At 42.9% G+C, this 20,276-nt stretch overlaps 1 protein-coding gene and 1 long non-coding RNA gene across 3 annotated transcripts in view; one reads left to right on the top strand and one right to left on the bottom strand.

Moving 5' to 3' along the window:
* Positions 1-6,830: 6,830 nt before the first annotated feature.
* The window catches only part of TET1 (tet methylcytosine dioxygenase 1), a 64,959-nt gene continuing 51,513 nt past the window's right edge, over positions 6,831-20,276 (top strand). Inside the window, exons 1-2 of the mRNA XM_051616622.1 lie at positions 6,831-8,756; positions 15,701-15,751. Of these exons, the coding sequence (XP_051472582.1) occupies positions 6,831-8,756; positions 15,701-15,751 (1,977 nt within the window). The remainder of the gene's footprint in view (positions 8,757-15,700; positions 15,752-20,276) is intronic.
* Positions 14,696-20,276, bottom strand: part of LOC127383537 (uncharacterized) — a 71,328-nt gene continuing 65,747 nt past the window's right edge. Inside the window, exon 4 of one of the 2 annotated variants that reach the window (XR_007889232.1) lies at positions 14,696-16,543. This is a non-coding gene — a long non-coding RNA (uncharacterized LOC127383537). Of the gene's footprint in view, positions 18,895-20,276 lie in introns of both variants that reach the window. The other variant, XR_007889231.1, reaches the window with a different exon arrangement.

Consider the following 20,276-nt stretch of genomic DNA (forward strand, 5'->3'; position numbering starts at 1 on the left):
GAATGGGATGAGTAAGGAAAAAGGAGCAGGCAGCTTACTGGAAGGCCGGACCGGTTAACCTGACAAAGGTAGGGCTGCTAGTGCCCGAGGAGCAAGCGATGGATCATGCTGGATTTGCAAGGGGACCAGGCACAGCGGTAGACCAAGGAGTCGCGCCAATCGTGTGCCTCGCCTATCTGACACCCGGCCAGCCTATCTTGCACCCCAAGGAGATTTAAAGAGCACTGTAGTCCTCATCACTTGTCTCTTGGCCTTCGTAGCAGCAGCCCAGCGTGATGAGATTGCTACTCCTTTAAAAGGAGGAGAGGGGAGTGTGCAAGTAGGCATCCGGAGAAGGCTGCCAGATGTCCTAAGAGACCCTGAGAGTTGTCCCCCATAAACAGGCTTGCCAGGACAGATGCACCACCGTGGGTCTGGTCAAAGAGCTCTCTATCTACAAGTGTTAATGCAGTAATGGCCAAACTGGGCATAGATGCACTTGCAGCATTAGATATTTAAGTGTGACTGAGCAGACTTCTAGGGCAAAGGCATCTCTTTAAAATGTAAAGCCAGGGGAGAAACCTGCGGAAATAGTAATCATAAGAAAAAAATCTTCCAAATTGTAGCTCTTCCTAGCTGTGCTCAGTACTGTTTTAAGGTACTCTTGTGGAGAGACAGAAGGCTATTCTGTTCAGTAATTGCCTTATTTTCATTTATGTCAGCCAACACAAATTAGGAATAGAGGTTGAATACACGAAACGTTGCGTCCGGGCAAAATTGGGCAGGTAGCCTGGTGGACCCTGTTTGTAAAGGAAGAGAAGGCTGGTTTGTGCACTTGAGGAGCAGTCTCTCCAGCGATGCAGGGGGGGCTAGTGGTTGCTCCTGGGATGAGGCTTGGTCAAGGGAGGGCTGGGTTGCACAAAGCAGGTATTCGGGGAAGGATTCAAGGTGAGATGTACCAAGGAACTCTGATATTTACCGTTTCTCTAAGATCCCAAGGCTTCCCTGTGTAATAATTCAGAATCCTGACTGATAGCATTTTATTACAGCTGGTGTGCTACCCGTGATTGTTCAAGCTGGCCTAAGCATTTCCATCCTCCTTTCTTTTTTCAGTTACATTTCAAAACACCTTTCAGGCTGATATTTTCCAGGCTTAATCTTTGCCTGAAGGTTCTTCCCTCCACCTCCCCCGTATTTTAATTGAGTTTGAGATAAGGTGATTCAGTTAGTGGCCTTTTTGGTTTTTGTTGGCGTTTTTTTTTTTTTATCAGAAGGCAACCTTCCTGAAGAATAGAGTCAAATATAAAAAAGAAATTCAGTGTTTAAAACAGCACAAATGCAGCATTAGAGTGAATTTGCTGAGGTATTCCATTTGGTTTGTGTCTTTTCTTGTGTTCAGAAGTAACCAGGTGTTCTGGTGGAAAAGACTTTGGTGAACTCTTAGATTACTTCCTATCTTTTTACTTTTCAGCACCCCCCTGTTAAGGTCAGTGTTTGCTGCACTGAACGGAGGTTAAAGCAAGCCTGTGCTCCTGCCTGGAGTGGAAGATACTTGCACATGCGGTGTGAGTCTTCACAATGGATCTTTGGAGCCAGTTGTTTGTCTGAGGCTTAATCTGGTTTTGTGGTTAAAGCATGTGTGGTTCCTTGCCACAGTTGTTTTTTTTTTTTTTCTTTTTCTATTGTTCTAATAGAACTTTCTTCTAAACCAGGAGGGCTTTTTCTTGTGGTATTTTTTTATCTGTTTCACTGGCTGTGCAGGCTCCAAGTCATGACACTGCAAAACACTGAACATCAACATCTCTTGCTGAGTTTTCTGTGCATGTGTATTTTGCAGCTGTCTTCAGCTGCCCATGCAGTATGGAGGTAGGATGTGGTGGCAGTCCTGCCCTAGCCAGATTTGTCCTCTAAGCACAGAGGTGGCCTTCTGGGTCCAGGGAGGACAAAAATTTAGGATGAAAGCCTTGGTGCTTGATCTGGTCAACATCATGTGGTGTAACTGATGTTAGTGGGAAAAGGATTATGCTTTGATTATGGGATTTTGTGAGAAACCAAAGTGACATCCTGCAGTGCCTGTCCTAGATTCGCAGTTATGCTCCTGTAAAGTGATGACTTAAGGTTTATATGTGGCTAAATTACGCCTTGAGTGGCATAATCCTGGAAAGTAAAGCAGAAAACTTATAGTAAAATGGAAAACAATGTTCTTGAATGGTGTGTGAGATTACAGGAACACCACTTGGAACAGGGCTGCAGGCGGAGAGGTCTGGGGGGCTGTGAGGTGGTGAGTGAGGGGAGAACTTGGGGGTGCCTCTGAAGAGGGAGCTTAGGGGAATCCCAACGCCTTCCCTGGGAAGGGAGACAGGCCTCTTCACAAGACTGTGTGTGAAATAGCTTGTGGTACTGACAAGGCAAATGAAAAGTTTCATTTTTCTTAACCAAAACCTAATGGGTTCTCAAGGATTAAAGGAGGGAGAGGGAAAATTAAAGCTAATTCCCCACTCCCAACCCATTTCCCTTCTTTTCATATACATTGTTGTACCAAGCAATCAGACACCAGACTGAAGAGCAAATTGACATTGGTGCAGCTGAGAAGAATATGCAGATATGACATAATCCTGGAAAGACTGGGGAAAAAAGCTTTTGCACCTAACGTGAGAGTCAGATTTTCTAATATCTGTCTTCTCTGGTGTCTCTTGCATCTTCCTCTAGAGTATTTGCTGCTGGAAGATAAGTTTTTTAATTCTGAGTTGCAGACCTAAGCCTGTGTGACAACTAAGTCAAATTGTGGCCCTTATTGCTTGGAACTTGTGTGTGAAGTGGCTTTTATGAAAGCTTCCAGGTCTTGCATCCCCACTGGGCCAATCACAAGTGACTTTAAAAAAGGAACCTGAGCACTGAAACAGTGTGTTTAATTAGTGCATCTGACTGTAGTGAAACCAGGCTTGATGAGTCCTATCTGTGTCATTTTTTTCCACATGCAGCTGTTTGTTTAGGGGCTCACTCTTGCTCTCTTTGATGCCACAAAAAAGCTGCCACCATTTTATAAGAACACGTTTTTTAATCCTTTCTTTTCCCACCCTTCTATATCTTCTAACAAGACTGAAGTTATGGAACAGAATCTTGATGGACATTACCCCTTAAAGGAAAACTTGGTGTATTTTATCTTTTTGTGTAAAGAGAAACTACATAAGAAAGGCAGGGGGGTTTGTTGTTTATGTGTTTGGGTTTTTTATTTCTGGAGGCATTCCAGCAGTATGGGGCTAAATTCCCCAGTTACTTTATAGGCAAAAATCTCTTTATAATTGTTTGGCATTTTGGCCAAGATAGGTCTAAAAGATTTAGCCTTTGATTAGCTTTTTAGCAGCATTTGTTGAGGATTACAGCATCAGTGGGATTGCTCCAGATTTATTACTGTGAATGAGCAAAACTTAAGCAACTGGCCTTAAAACCAGGTTTCAGCTTTGCACATGAATTAGAAGAGATAAGTCAGCTCAAGTAACAAACAGCTTCGGGATGTGTTGTTACTGTCTAGGGCAGTTCCCTGCAAACCCTCCTGTACCCATTACCCCATTTACTTCATAGAGACGCCTGCCCTCTGCTCTCAGGGAGGGTATGGTAGGTCCCACCTGATGTGGCTTTTGGAAGAGAGCATTGAATTAAGTTTGTTTTCAGTCTGATGAAAAACTGCCAGGTTACTATATTGTCCTTTGGTGTTTATATTTAATAATCCTGCTAAGTCCACATATGTAGTTTGGAAATATAACTAGTTTCTTGCTCTAAAATGACAAATGTGCTACAGCCATTTGTTGTCCTTAGGAAGTGACATGAAACAATTTGCAACTGCTGCAGGCATCACTGAAGTAATCACCAGTGCTTTAAATGGAAAATGGAAGGTAAAGTATGTTCTAGTGTTATAGAAAACAAAACTTGAATACTGAGCTTGTAGCTACCTAATATTTTGGCCCTAGATGTGGAAGAGTAAACAAATAACAGTGTAATGCAGTTTTATTTGGCACCTCATTTAGAAAATGAGGCAGTTTTTATCTAGTGGTTAAGGTTATTGTGGCTGACTTTGGGCTTTCTTTAAGGGAAGCAAAGATCTGTTGCTGTCAGGAATTTCTCTCAAGAGCTTACAGCTACCTTGTCAGGGTCAGGTGCTCAGAGTCCCAGGCAAGCATAACTGATGTCAAGTATTAATTGGAAAAAAAAAATATTAGATTTTCTGTGAGGGGTCCATTGCCCAGATCTTTTCTGAAAAACCTAAATTAATTCCAGTGACAAAATTAAAACAAAATGGATAAAACTTGCTGTTGTTTTGCCCCTGTATTGTCATCCTTGAGCAAGACAAATACTTAGCAGCCTTTGCCATCTTGTTTAGCACAACTTTTAAATGCCAGTCAATTTCCTACAAATACCAGCATTCTTTGTTTACCAAGAAAAAGGGAAGCCTTCAACCATTTGATGTTCATCGCCTCTAATTTTGGCCCTGAAAAGAAGCAACCTGTTGGCTTTGATACTTTTCCATATTCTTGCCAGATAACTATGTTGTTCTGTATTAAAAAGAAAAGAAAAAAGCAACCACACGTGGTCTTACTTCTTCAGTCCTGAAGCAACCATATTAGAATTTCCAAATGCAGGTGAAGACATATTATGGTGTAATTATAATTATTATTTTTTAAATATTGCAGAATAGTTATAAGTGAGCTTCTAATTGATAATTTGGATCATGCTTCCCAACCTTCCGTAACAGCAGTGGGAACTGCTTATGTAGAGAAGTAACATGAGCAGAGCACTATACACATTTAGTATCTTCAAAAATCCAGTCTCTGCTGCCACTCCAGATCTCCTTTTCTCTTGTCATTCTGCTTCTGTTTAAAGGGCTGACAAAGAGAAAAATATATCTCTTCAGTACCCCCTTCTGATTCACACATTCCCGTGTTGCCTGGCCCTTCTTGTTTGCTTGCTTCCTTGCTCTCCTGGCTGTGGTCTCTGTAAGTAGCTTGCATTTCCTCTCCTGCCACTGTTATGTACTACTAATGGCTGCAGGTCCACTGCCTGCTGCTTGCTTCCAGCTGGTTTTGCAGCCCCTCCAGGCTATCCTTTGGAATGAGGAGCCCAGCCTCTGTCAAAACTACAAGTTGTGGGGAAGCTTCCTGCAAGCTGCCAAAAACTATTTCATGGACCTGCTGATGTGATGCCCTTGCCCTCTTTGACACTTGGTTCATGGAGTGAGTAGTAGTAATAGCCATGTCCCCCTTCCCCTACGTATCTCCAGAGAAGGGGAGGAAAGCACTTGAATTACCTTCATTTCAACTTTGTATTAATTTTGCTATTTCGGTGTCTGACCCAACTTTTAGAGAGTCCTTCAGTGAGAGATGTTTGGATCTCTTCTGTGGCCTTTGGAGCATTACTTGCAATTACAAACTACAAGTGTCTGTTTAGTCTTTCTGGTTTGGATGTTTTGCTGTGATGGAGCAGAGATGCTGTTAGCTTGTTTATTGTGTGTTTGCTGGGCATTATTATTTTCTCATCTGACTTTACAAGCATGGTTAGCCTTGTCTTGTACTGCAGTGCTGGATCTAAAATTGTATTTGAGTGTATGGAGACACCCCTGTCTCAGCAGTAATGTTCATCTGATTTGTAATATAAAATATGATGCAGAATAATCACAGCATGTTTAGACAAGATACTTTGTTTTTATGTTGTACACAGAATCAGTAGGCTTACTAATGCTGGACAACTAAGAGCTAGGCTTCAAAATGCGTGATATCAGCTATTGGGAAAGAGTTTGGGGAGCTACTCTTAGCCTTGGTAGGTGCTGTGGCCACTGGGCAGCCTGCTCAGGGCTGAGACAGTTGGAAATAAGCTCACTGCCAGTGTGTTGGTCTGGGGTGTGGCAGGAGTTGGTGGTCTCATACAGAGACCATCATGTTGGCTGGGCTAGACCATCCACTTGGGCTAATGAGCTGACCTTGGTGCAGTGCTGTTTGAGGACGATTGCAAGTTTTTTGCACCTCTTGTGCTGTAGATACACTTTTGTGGTTGGGAGATCTGTTCTGCTCATGCAAACTGCTTTTCATGTGCCCTGAGCCATTTAGTTTGCCCTACATCAGCCAAACCTGTCTGGTGTAGTACGACTAAGTATTTCTGTGTGATTTGCTGTAGGTGATCCTGCTCTAGCAGGGGTGTTGGACTCGGTGATCTTCAGAGGTGTCTTCCAACCCTGGTGACTCTTACTCTATGACTCCCGTTTTATCTGGAACTGTACCATGGTGGGCAGCTGATGGATGAATGATGGAAATCATGATGGGAAGAGTGAGGGATGTCCTGGTGATGGTGTGCAAGTACACAAACAAACTCAGCTTCCTTTTTTTTTTCCTCAAGGTCCTTAACAGTGATGGGTGTGTTGTTGAACATAAAGCTCTGGATATAACCCAGGTGAAGGAGTGGTTAATGAACTGTTAACAAGGCTGTGAAAATTCAAACTTCTTAGGACTGACATAAAACAATAAATATGTGATGTTGTTGGGTCATTCAAGATCTTTTTGCTTCTTCATGTGCGTTACAGTCTCATAGGCAAACTTTCTGTTTTGTAATATTCTAAGATTTTAAAAGCTTTTGTGTTAATTGGACATAACATCCAGTTTCAGTATATCTGAATCTAATATATGGGCACCCTTAATTAATTAGAATAATATTAATTATTTTTCTGTCTTTTTCTGTTTCAGAGCTAATGCTGTATCACCATAGGGAGCAACAATGGGAGTATGCAGTTTTCTATTGAAAAGTTCTCTCAAGAGCTCATGATTTTTTTCCATCTCCCCTCTTAACATTTCTACTACTCCGCAGACATGGCTCACCACGCGAGGCCTTCCAGATCAGTCAAAAAGGAAGAGCTGGGCAAAAGGAAAACTAACCAGGGCAAAAAGAAATCTAGCCAAGTGAGAAAGAAAACCACAAAGACTTCCACAAAAGCTGTTAGTTCTGGAAGAGGCAAAAAGCCACCACAAGAAAAAGATGTTAAGAAAAAACAGCAAGAAAAGAAACCAATCATGAGCTCTTCAGGTAGACTTCTCAGGAGCAGTGTAACCAGAACCTTGTCTGGAGCATCTTGGGTGAGTTTGGAGAAAGCTGACAACATTCTCTTTCATAGCCAGGATTCTTTCAACATCCATGGCTTTACAATGTCTCTCCGTAACCGATCATTCTCCCGTAGATGGTCCCAAACTCCAGCAATTGCAAAACCCAAGAAGGCTGCAGCACAAAAAAGGCTAGAAACAAAGGAAAAACATGAACAAGGAGCCCTGGCAGTAGTAGAAGAAAATAATGTTGAAGCAGACGAAAGAGTTTTGAAGCAAGATTTAGCACAAAATGAATTCGTTCCTCTGCCTGTAGAAGATACTTCATGTAGTGTAGGCGAAGAGCCTGCTATCACATGTGCCAGTCAAGAGGTAGAAATACCTGATACAAATGACTCCGTTCCAAGCAGTCAGGTAACTGATGATGATACAGAAGTGTTAGAGGTGAAATACAAGCATGAAGACCTGCCCTGTGAGCATATACCCAGCAATCTTGGTATGAGTAGTTTGGCTGAAGCATTTGTTGAAGATGCTGCGCTTGTGCTTCCATCTTCTCCTTCTGACTCCATAATCACCTCTGAATTAAACTCGAAGGTGTGTGCAGAGACACCCTTCGATCAGGTGCCTGTTAGTAAAGAACCTGACTCCAGTTCTGTCCATACCTCAGATCTCAGCTCAGCAGTACCATTAGAAGAGTCAGTCCCACTTGTCAAATCCCCCATTGAAGCAAAGTCAGACATGGTGCTACCTAGTGAAGAACACGACTCGAATTCTGAATCTATTGTTACCTCTGAGTTTAACTCACAAGAACATTTATTAGAAGCTGCAAGCTCACTTGCAGAGTCCTGCTTGAAGGCAGACTGGGATTTAGAGTCTGAGAAAAAAGACATTTTTTCAAATTCCAGCTCTATAGCTGCCACTGAATCAAATTCGCTTTTACATTTTGAAGGTGCGAGCTTGCTTGCAGAATCCCACATGAAACTGGTTGTGGATTTTGTACCCATTCACAAAGAACTTGACTCAAATTTGGATTTGAGCTGTAGAAGAGAGAATTCAGAATCTGACTCAAAAAACATATTTACAGTGTGTGAACCAGTTTCCGATACCTCTTTAAACAATATTGAAGTGGAGGACATTGAACAGCTTGTTAAATGCATTGATGCAGAGACATTAATTTTGAATTCAGGTTATGCCCCCACTTTATCTCCAGACTTGGTGGAAAAAAGCACAGTTGATAAAATCTCTGGTGAAAGCTCTGGACAATTCTCTGAAGGTTTTGTTTTGGAGTTGCCTTCAAGCATGGAAATCTCTGCTCTTGCCTCAGAAAAAGCCATAAATGCAGATCTGCCAGCTGACTCAAGACTGCAGCATGATTATTCATCACAGCTGGGGAGAGTCGGAGTGAGCTTGAATTTGGTTCAGGACAGTGTGAGTGACAGCACTGAAGCAGTTGAGGCCTCAGGGCCATCCTCTCTGAAAAATCCAGCTGGCAGTTTCCCTGCTCCATATTCATCTCTGCTCCCTATGCTGGAGAAGAAGAAGCGAAGGCGCTGTGGAGTGTGTGAGCCCTGTCTGCGGAAAACAAATTGTGAAGAATGCAGCTGTTGCAGGAAACGCAAAACGAGTCACCGGATATGTAAGAAGAGAAAATGTGAAGAACTGAAAAAGCCACCACCACCTGTCATGCTACCTTTTGAGGTAAGCCGAAGAAGTTGCAAATTAACGTCACTTCTCTCAGGCTTTGAGGTACATCTTAAAATTCTGTATAGGGAAACATGGGTCACTGTGCAGTTTTAGAGAGCTTAGGGTTACTGTTGGAGCTGACTGGTTGTATAGTAACTTTCTCTTGTCATCTCTAGAGGTGTAGATAAAGTGAGCTGGAGTTATTCTTGTTCCTGCTGTGTAAATGCATAAAATCAGAGGGAAGTAATGGCCTTAGCTCTGTGTTCCAGATATTGGCATATTGGCCAAAACTGTTGGGGGCCTGAATAGATGAGAGAGATGCAAGTGCAAAATATGTGGAGGTGGGGGGATGAGGGTAGTCTTAGGAGACTTAAATTATTAGGGAGGGGGTTTATATTTCTAAATACCTAAGGATTAAAAAACAAAGGAAGGCAGGTTGTTTGCTCTTTAATTCAGGCAAAATAATTACCTTGTGATGACAGATTAGATGGAAATAAAGTTAAAAACTTCAGGATCAAATTGTAGCTGCATTTCCCCTTTCACATCTCTCTGCCTTTCTAATTGTCTGTTCTTCTGTTTCTCTCATTTCATTTCTCCTGACTGTCTCCCTTTGTCTCTTACCACATCCCCCATACATACTTTCTTTTTTCTATGTTTCTTACTCATTTTTCTGATCCATCAACCTCGTATAACCCAGGTCATTACTTTTGGAACAGAGAGGAGGGGAAAAGACAATCTGTATACCCTTGTGATAACAGCACTGACCTTCTGAGAGATATCAGTTCAAGATCAGGCTTTAAATCAGGTAAGTAGGGAGTTGAACATAACTTCCCACATCCCAGCTGAATTCCCTGACTTCTGAGGTGCAGCATTAGCTTCTGCACCTCCATGTCCTGCTGGAAGTGCTCTGCTTCATATGATCTGATGGTCCCTGAGCCATGGAGGGGGAGATGCTGTCTTGTTAATTAAGTCACTGGGACATTTGCCTTGGGATGTGGGAAGCTGAGGTTCAAGTCTCTGCACCAGCTTGGACTCTGAGTGGAGCAGTTCACATTGGGGAGAATGCATGGGTAAAAACTTTCTTGATAGCAGTTTAATTAAAACAACATGTTCTTACAGCAGGTAGAAATTCCTGTCAGCTGTGGGGATCTCAGGAGACCTCCTGTTTCCACTACTGTCTGTCCTGTTATTACCAGGGTTTGCAGAGAAGGCCATTCTGTTTCTAAGGTAGGCAAGCAGAAAGAGAAGTCCTGGGGCAGTGAGGAGATATGATATATCTTCCTTTGTGGGGGAAGTATATATATTTCAAGCTATGATGTTTAGGGAAATAAGTTTAAATAGCTTGTCTCAGAGTTCATTTTAAAACATCTCAGTGTCTCAACTGCTCCTAAATGCTATTAAAAAAAAGAGGAGGGAGGAGGGACAGCTGTAATGTGACTTGAGTTATATATTACAGCAATAAAGATTATAGTGATCCTGACTTTTTACAGCAAAAGAGTCCTTTTGTGTATTTAGTCAGTGAGACTGAAGAAGCTCATGGGAGAGAGTTGGTGGAGTTGAGGTAGGAAGTGGTCTAGAACTCATGTTTTAAAAAGAGTTTTGGCAGGATCTGTGAAAGGAAGCACTCCAGCTTTTCTGTCAACCTTTGTTTTCGGGGCTAAACATACTTCTTGTTGCTCAGGCTGACCTCCTTGCAGATTAGCTTTGCCCCTTCACCTTTGTCCTCTCTGGGTGCTTCTTTTGCTTCTTTTCTGAAAGATTCCTGATTTTTATTCTTTGGCAGGTTTTGGTGTGCTTTTATTTTATTAAACTGGTTGTACTTTGTATAATGCATTTAGAGCTGCACCAGAGGCCTCCTTCATTTCTCATTAAACTTCTTATGAAGTTTAAAAGTACTGTGTGGAGGAAATGAAGTATTCCTGACATTTAAGAACATGTTAAGTATTTCCTTATAAACTTGTGCTTGAATGAAACCTGGTGCCTTCTCAGATATTCCTAGAAGCAAGCCTTGCCTCATTTGTAATACCTAGAAACTGCTCTGAGAAAATGAAAAAGCAAAGTATTTCGGCAATGTGGATATGTTGTGAGAACTCTTTAAAAATGTTGAGCTACGTGGGGAGGCACTGGGGGGGGATGGGTAACACTATATGGCTGTTCTGCAGCTCTCCTTCAGATAAGGTTGTATCACTCTGGAAGGGAATCCCATTGTGTTTTCCTGACTGGTAGGACTGGGACTGCAACAGCTGGGACTTCTGTGACAGTAATGTGTTTCAAACAGAGGACAGCTGGGGAAAAAACAAAACTGTAGGTCTCTGTCCATGGTATAGAAAGTTAACATAATTAAGAGAAATTAGGTTGGCTTCAGGATGTTCCTTGTTCAGAAGAGTCAGGCATCTCATCTTGGTGGAATGTAAGCATTTTTTGGAGGTGATTCACTGGGAGGAGGGTGTAGAGGATAGATATGCTCTGTGAGAGGAGTTTCAACACTGGTGTTTTGCCTTAAAGGGAATTATCTCATTCAAACTAAACAATGCAAAAGTCATAATGAAGTCAATGAGAGCTCTGTACATTAAATGGCTGTAAGATAGCCAGGGCAGGGGTTGGCAGTCCATCTGTGCTGTTGAAAAACCAAAAAGTGCTGTTTTTCCTGAAGAAATTGTGTGGATTTAGTTCTAGGGAGTAAGGCCTGACTGGTAGAAGCTGTGAATATAGACTGAAGTGCATATTGCAACACACATACCCATGTGTGCACGAGGATCCAACTCGCAGAGTATTGGTTGCATGTTTGGAGCGGGAATGAGTTACCTTACTGTTACATTCATTTATTCACACATAAACCAGAGAAAGATATGAAAACTCTGTTTGACTTGAAAAATATCACTTTAAAATAACATCCCCATAAACCTTCAGTGATACTTCACCTTGCTGAATGGAATGGGTTTTGCGGGGACGTGACAGTATGAAAGTCTGGATAAAGAATTGTGGGCTCCAGTTCACAGCCCCTGTGCAGAGCAATATTGGTATATGTAATGCCCTCTTCCTGAGGGATTTGTGCTGTCAGATGATTTTTTTCCTTACTGAATTTTTTGAAAGAGCCGCCTGGTAAATAAAAAATGTAAGCAAGCTTTGAAAAGAAGAGGAAAAAGTCTTTATGCTGAGTTATTGTCCCTCTCAGAATGAATAATATGGGAATGCTTCACAGGGAAGAAGGGATTTGACAAGTTTACACAGATGAGTGTGATGCTTCCACATTTGTCTTGTCTTTCCAAGACTGCTGTTTTCTGAAATAGTATAGCAGCTATTGAAGGCTATTTTGCAGCTATTTTTCTACCACAAAGCATATTTCATTTGAAGGAGTGGTGTGCCTTGCTGCCACTGTATTGTCACGCATGTTGAGGCTGTTGATGCATTTTAGTGTGGGGCAAGGATTTCATAGGCTTCAAAACCAGCACATAGATAGGGAAGGGTGGACCATCGTCATTTCATTTTCTCCTTGGAAAAAGGTTTCCTATTTCGCATAGGGGGCAGGTGTTGGAGCAGCACAGACTCGGGATGAAAGCAGTGCCTTCTGGGTTGCTTGCAGTCGACCATTGAGCTGTGGTGCATGGTAGCTGTGCTCTGTGTGTGCTGGCTGGACAGACAGGGCTCATCTGGCTCCCAGCTGGCCAGCGCTCTCCTGGGTGGAGCTGTTTCCCCATCCCTGGCCCGGGAGGGTGCCAAGCTGAACTGCTCCAGTTACCACGGTGAACTTGCAGGATTTCATAATGTGCCACCTGAGGTCCTCTTGCCCAAAAGACTGTAAAGATACAGGGCTACAGCAGAGCTGCTGGTTATTGGGGGCCCTCGTCTCCAAAGGTTGCTTTATGCAAGGCTTGCCAAGGCAGCTGCTTTCTAGGGTTTTACCTGGGCAGGGAGCCCTCTGGGGCTGAGGACATCTGGCAGGGAGAGCTTTTGTTTGTGTGAGGTTAGGGACCACTAAAAGTATAGTGGCACATAGAGTCAAAAAAAAAAAAAAAAGAAAAAAATATTGTCACTGAGTGTAAAGTCACTGGCCTGACCAAGGTGTCTTGAGATGTCTTATTTAATAGCTGTAATCTGAGTAACATGGAAATATTAAATAACAATAAGGGCCTGCTTGCTTGTGGGTTTTTAACATGCTGCTGAAAACCCAGGCGTATTTAAAAAGGATGTGCAATTAGAGTTGGTTGGGACCTTTCCAGTAAGCCAGTCCTTGAATGGAAAATGCTGATTTTAACAGAAAGCTTTCACAGCTACTATCTGCCTCCATGCAACTCTTCCTTGGGGAAAGTTTCTCAAGCTTCCAAGTGAAATTTCTGCTTAAAACTAGAAAAGGGGGAGAGAATGGTCAGAACGGCTTGGTGGTTAGGGCATTCTGCCTGATGCAGACCAGGGGCTTGAACTTTGGTCTCCCACATCCCATCTGTCTCCTCTTGAATTTTTGAAAGGTTTTTTCTGCTTTTGGAACACAACCAAAGGTTGAAATCTCAAAAAAAAAAAAGGCAGCAAAATGAAATTATTGTTTTCTAGCCAGGTGCAGTTATAATGAAGAAATTTAGACCTTGTGGTATTTATTTTACAATAGACTCCAGAAATATTTAACCCAGTTAAATTTTCAAATTACTGTGCATAAAAACATTCCTCTTGACTATGATACTTGAGCCTTCTGTAAGGGGATATAGCACCTAGGCTGGAGGAGTTTGGTAGCACGTGGTAAATATGAGCAAAGCTGTATGTACAGGCTACTCTGTGGATGCAGGGCAGGGAGCTGAGTAGTGCAGTTTACTCTTTATTTGCACACGTGTTGCATGGGTGTGTAAAATAATTGCAACTCACACTTTGCTGTGCTCATGTGATCCTGGGTGTGGACTAAAATGCAGCACAAGTTACAGGGTAACCGATTAGTTTGGAGTCTAGTTATTTGCAGGGAATGCATTAAAAAAGTTGCCTCTTCACTGCTTATTTTCTGTGCCAGTTCTAACAGATTTTATAAAGCAATTTTTATTTAAAGAGGTTTTTTTTTTTTCCTTGTGTATGAGGACCCATCCTAAAAGGGGGGGAAACTGCCTAAGTAACAAGGAAACCTGCAACTGTTGCCTAAGTGCTGTCCAGTGCACGCAATGAGTTGGGGACTAGAACAGAATACTGGGTCTTAGGTTTCTAATCAAACAAAATCAGTATTTTTAATTTTTTCTTTTTTCTGGACTGTGAAGCATCTGAAAGTAGCCAAAACTGCAAATAAGAATCAGATCATTGAGTATACATAGCTCTCTTGTTTTGATTATGCTTGTAGACCCTTGCGGGCTTGTGGTATTTTAGGAGAACATTATGAATCCATACTTTTCTTTTACATGATCCTAAACCCTGTTTAATACAGTACCCTGGTGCAACAAGTGAGGACCTTAAATACAGGGTGGTAGCATCAGGCAACAAAAATGAGCAGCAGCTTTGTTTTGCTTGATGGAGTTTTTATTTTTGCGGAGTGAGTTAATTGTCCACATCTGAGCTTTTGCTTAACTGATTTGCATCAATAGCCAGACAAGAATTAGTCTTGTAATCTAGCAGTAAATAAAGAAAACAGTTTTAAATTGCAGTCGGTAGCTGCTGAGAAGATATGCTCCATATAGTTTTGCTCATGTGTAGAGCACAAATCTGTGGCCAACTTTCAGGTTTAGGCGTCAGCTGCGAATTGTTTCAGTGAATGCTTGGGTGAGCAGGGGTGTGCTGTCCAGTGTTAGCAGGTGTCTGCGTTTGGGCTTGGCATCAAAACCCGCGGTAGGGCTGCGAGTCCCCCATCCTTCTGTCTTCCAGGTGGATGCTTTAGGCAGGTGGAGGTCTGAGAAAGTAACAGCATTTCAGGTTTGTAGGGTGGCCTGTTCATATGGTGATGTGTCAGTGGTGGATCCTTTGTTGGGTGCTGTAGGAAGAGGTGAAGATGGAGCCTGATCCTGCGGCGGGGCCGTGTGGGCTGCAGGCAGCAGGTGAGGGCAGGCAGGGTCTGTGAGAACCTTCGGCTCTCGGGGGGTGCTGGGTGCCCAGCCCCAGGCAGAGTGTTCGGAGGGGGCTGGTGCTGCTGAGCTGCGGTTCCCTTGCCTCTGGGCAGCCCGGGAAGGCAGGCCCTTGCCTGTGCACAGAGGGAGGTGCAGCTGCCTCCGCTGAGCGGCGATTTCCACTCTTGCCGGGAAGAGCCGGGGTGCGAGGGGGGGCAGAGACCCCCCCCCCCCCCCCGGGGGTCCGGGTCCCTGCTCGCAGCGCATCGTCCCACGCCTCGCGGCCCGGTGCCCGCCTGCGCGCGCACACGCCTGCGCCCGGGGGCGCGCACGCCCGCACCTCTGCGCGTGCATGGCGGCGGGGGCGCGGGGGCCGTGTCCTCGCCTGACCCCCGCACGCGGCCGCGCCTCGCGGGGGCCCACAGCCCCGCACCGTGCACGCGCCGGCTCCGCATCCGCCGGCGCGGCGAGTCCGGCGCCGCCTCTTGCGGGCGGCCGCGCGGGAGACCCTTTGTTCGGGCAGGGCCGGCGCGGGTTGGGGCGCGGGGGGCGGTGCGGGGGGGCCGGACGGGACACCCGCTGCCTCCCGCCTCCCGCCGCCCCATTGGCTGGGGCCGGCCCGCGCGCGCTCCCGCGGCGGGGTGCGGGCGCGCCCCCGGCAGTGCGGCAGGAAGCAAGATGGCCGCCCGGGGGGCGCCGCGGTGAGGAATGCGGGGCGGCAGCTGCGGGGCCGGCTGCGGGGGGCCGGGCCTCTCCCCTCGGCCCCTCTCCGGCGGCGGTGGAGGGGGCCTCGTCAGCCCGCCCGAGTGCCGCCTGTGAGCAGCATCCTGGGCACTGCAGAGATGTTGCAGTTTGGTAATAATAATAATAAAAAAAAAAAAAATCAAAAATAATCGGAGGTTGTCTCGCCTTTGTGACCGCAACTTATTCTGCGATTTGATGTTTTTTTAGGTTCTAACTGAAAACAAAAGGCCTCAGAGGAGGAAGCAAAGAGTTTTAAAGGTAACTGATGATCGCTTTAATATTTATTCCCTCCCCGTTTAAGCGGCGTTTTCTTGGCATAAAGATCAGGAAGCCAAAGGGTTAATTTCTGGGAAGCGGCGCTTTCCAGCTATTCAGGAGATTAGCTGATTTTGAGAGCACAGAACATGTTTCCCCCTCCCTTCTCTCCAGCATGTTGTATACATATTTGAATCTTTCTGCACAAGTCTGCAGACCAAAAAGTTTGTTTTCCGTCGCGTTGAGGATGCACTTTAATCTCCTCTGTTCTTGGCTTCATACTCCCAGAGGTAACAGTTGGATGCTGGTGGGGTTTTTAGCATGCAGATCTTGTGGCATCTGAAATTTCATGTGAGGAGCCAGTGTTATAATGCAGAACAAATTAACAAAAGTGGAGAATTTGTGTCTTCTTCCTGTAGCTTTGATTTCCTTTTGTCTTTATAAACTTTACCTCAAGTGAAACTGAAAATTGTGTAAACTTTGTACAACAGCCTTCAGTTTCACGTGGTAACACATCTCTTCAAGAATTTTAAGATGGCTATCTTTCACGATAACAAAAGATGGGTGTGTCTGTTGGAAATGTTTTAGTTTTTAAAACAAAATACAGACTTACTACATGCATGGGTAGTGTTGTTTTTTTTATAAAAAAAGTAACAGGTAGCACATGGATACTGCATCTTTCTGTTAGTCTTTAGAATGTTTAGAATAGAAGTAAGTCATTAATTCTGTTGTTTCAGCCTAGCATGTTGGAGGATGAATGGTGCAAGTAAGATGAATGGTACATGTAAGATGGAGCTGAGGAAAAAAGAGAGAAGAAAAAGTTGTTGAACTTATTTGTAGGACTGTGTTCTTGTACCAGCTAAATGTAACATCAGATAGTTTAGTATTGCTTCAGTACATTAAAATTTCAGAAGTTCTCGGGTGTAAAGGATTTGATAAAAGTGGAATAGCTGTAGTGTAATTTTACTTGAAAACATTCCAGTCTCTCAGTAGTTTTGTCTTCACTGTTACGTATTACAGAAACTTGCTTAAAGGAGTTACAATTTTGTAAGACAAAGCAAGGTTAAGATTAGGCAAGAAGCAAATGACCTTATTTGACTTGCGAGTATGTCCAGCCTCAAGGGTGTCTGTCTTCTCATGTGGAAGCACTTGTGCAAACTCTGCAAACCTTCCTGTATGCTAACAGAAATTGTACAACACTAGCAAGTGCTTTTTTTCTTTAATTAAATAAATTAATCCATCAAAAATTAGCGTTTTTCCTTATGTCAGGGATATGCGTTTAGTTGCTCGGTTACTGCTGCTCTCGTAGCACCTGGGTGGAGTTAAAACTTCAGCGTTTGTTCATTCAGTGTTTTGTGTGGTTCAGCTGATAGTAGCGTGAGAAATATGGACTGTTTGCAAATGAGTCCTTCAGCTTTGCAACGTGTGATTGGTGTGACACTTGTCAGAGTGTGGAAATCATCATCTTGGGTGACAGGCAGGTATATCGTACGAGGTGTCCACCTACAGTAGGGTTTCAGTGCAGGTCTTCAGATTCTTCTACTTGAGTGCGTTTCACTACTGGTTTTGATTTGATGGCAGGGCAGGTTGCTATGTAATATGATGCTGTCATTCCAAAAAGCCTTCTGAAGTGTTGTGTTTTTTTTTTTCCTTGGCTCCAAACTGGAAAGGCTTGTCTGTTTTCATGTGTTAGTCGTTGGACTTGTGTTTATTTCTGCTTTAACTTTTCCTTTGCTGATTTGATTCTGCAGTGTTTTCCTCTTTAGTTTTAGGTATTGTTCTTTTGTGTTTTCTAGTACTTGTCTTTGTTTTGTGGTGCTGAAGTGTATTTCTTAATTTATGCACTTGCATGCACCAAGTAAGCATGGATGCCCCTGAAGGCATCTCATGAAATGTCAAGGTTGGGGTTGGTGGGGTTTTGCTTTGTTATTTGAAGGGGAGGAGGGAGGTTGGTGATCTTCTGTCAGCTGCAGTAAGCTCCAAAAAAGCTGCATAATTGGCAGACTTCTTTACAAGAGCATTTTTAGACTTAGAAGATTTAGTAAAAGACTCTAACCTGGCTTCTGCTGTTGGTGGGACTGCTGTGTAAGGTGGTACTGTCCTGTCTATTGAATTGTAACTTCAGCCTGTTAATGATTGGTAGTGACTGACGGCATATGACTAGTGGCACTTTCAACATTTTAATAATTTTTTTCTTTGTGTTTTGCTTCAAATGGTGTTGTAAACTTTCTTAGAGGAGGATTTCTAGTACTGTCTTTCAAGAATACATGGAGTTAGTATTTCTCAGATATTCCAAAGCTTAATAGATGCACATTTCTTTACTTGGCAGACTAATTCCCTTTCTAATTCTGCTTCGTAGGACCAGCATATTTACAAATTCTTCTGTACAGGGTGAAAATAAACAATGCTTGCCTCTAGAAAACAGGCTGGGACAGATAAAAAAATTAAGACTAAAAGTGATACCTACTAACATACTGTAGCTTTCATTTACTATTTGTCACTTTCCACACTTGTGTTTCAGTGCTCCTTTCTGGTTATTGTAGGAGGAGTCATTAAGGAAATTCTTCTGTGCCATAAATACTGTATTAGGTTCTCTGTGTTTATTTTGAAAGGACATCTGAAATATTCATCACTTGTCTAGCAAGCAAATGCTTGTTGAAGAAAGAGTTCATAGGAATGGACACTAAGGAAGGAATATACTAATAGTTTTTCTTATCATTTAAATGGTATATTTTTCCCAGTTAAAGAGACAGTTTTTAAATTTTATTCCTGGTAATGGAAAGTCTATATAGAAGGGACTCAAATTAATTTCTTTATCCCAAAAGGCATATTATACACCCAGTTTCACTTACTATGATGTTCCTTTTAGCCACTTAGCAGTGTTCTCACTGGGGCAGTGCCATGCACCTCTCCTTAACAGTGGGGATGTGTCTGCAGTCACATGCAGGCTTATTAACATGGAGCTCAGAAGAATGGGACAGTTGAACATGGTATCATATTGTCAGGGAAATGTACAGTTGTTGAGTATAGACAGTGGTGGCACCAGTAAGGAAAGCTCCCACAGATCAACATAGAGTTGATGAGATACAGTCTGTGGTCTTTCTGCTGGGTTCTGTGGCTGTCATGTGGATGGCTGTAGATATTTGCTGTTTGATGGAGATATTAAAACAACAAAAAGGGAAGAGATTATGTGAGAGATGCAGAATAATACATGCAGTGCTAAGTGAGTGTTACAACTGCATGGCCATTCTTTGTTCTCTGACTGATTGTTTGCATGTTTATGCATAAACACTCTAATGGCAATTGGATGCTCCAGAATCCATTCAGTTCAAGCCAAATCAAAAGCCAGAGATGACTCAGTATCCAGAACTTCTGGTGTGTTTATAAACATCATGTTTAGGAACCAGTAAAAGTTGCATTTCCACCAAAGCTACGAATATCTGCTTGAGCACTCTCTTCATTTTTCTCTTCCACACATACAGAGACTTGATTATCAAACACACATTCCAGATATAAAATTGGTCTGGCAGACATGCTGCTGCTACCTTTTTATGATGCAGTTTTAGTTTTGCTGCACAAAAAAAATACACATTTTTCTCAAGCTCATATATGTTACTTAAGGAAAGTAACTGCTAATGTTCTTGGTATTATTTTGAGTGAGCATGAGTTGAGCTTATTTTAAACATTTATTCTAAATTGTGGTGTATGCTTCTAGTGCGAAGTATCTGCCAGAATATTTAGCTGGAATAAATTAAATTTTATTACCTTTTTCTCCTTCAAAGTAAGATATGAGCAAGTCAATGGATGGAATTGCACTGCAGTGGAATTTTACAGAGGAGGAAGAAAGAAGGGTGTAATACAAGTTGGAAAGGATGTTGTCCAGAAAATCCTTAGCTTATTCTTTGTGTTTTTTTAAAGGGACATAATCACCTTGGAAGGTGCCTTCAGTAAATACCAATTTAAATATTACCAATTAAAGTTGCCTTAAGTACTGGTTGAACGTCTGCCTATTTCTTACCTGTCTTTGGTCCCTTTTGTTTTGTAGGGAGAGCTTACTCTTGGTATGCGAGTGGCCTACACACAAATTAGATAACTTACTTTGAAAATATAGAAATTAATTACTTTGTTTATAACTTAGTTTAAACCAGGTTTTTTTTTGGAAGGAAATGTTCTTCTAATTTCCAGTTTTTCGAGCCGTATGCGAGTCTTGTCTAAACGGGCTGAATTATTTTGCCCTTGATGGACTCATGCAGCCCACTTGTTGTGCGCAGGCACGAGTATGGTTGTAATTTAGTAGCACACCTCCACGTGCAGCCTTTCCAGCACTTCCACATGAATGCACTTGTGGACATAGGAAGTGCTCGCGTGGTTTGTGTGTACAGTACTGCTAGGACTACTCATGGATGTAGGTATTTTTTGAGTGGAGTCTTAACAAAGGCAGCCTTTGGCTGTGGTCTGTAAATTATTAATCTTACTCTAGTAATTTTCTAATCATTAATTTTTCCAGACGGTTTCTGAGGGAGTTGAA

The sequence above is a fragment of the Apus apus genome, chromosome 4 (assembly GCF_020740795.1).
Source record: "Apus apus isolate bApuApu2 chromosome 4, bApuApu2.pri.cur, whole genome shotgun sequence".
NCBI lineage: Eukaryota > Metazoa > Chordata > Aves > Apodiformes > Apodidae > Apus > Apus apus.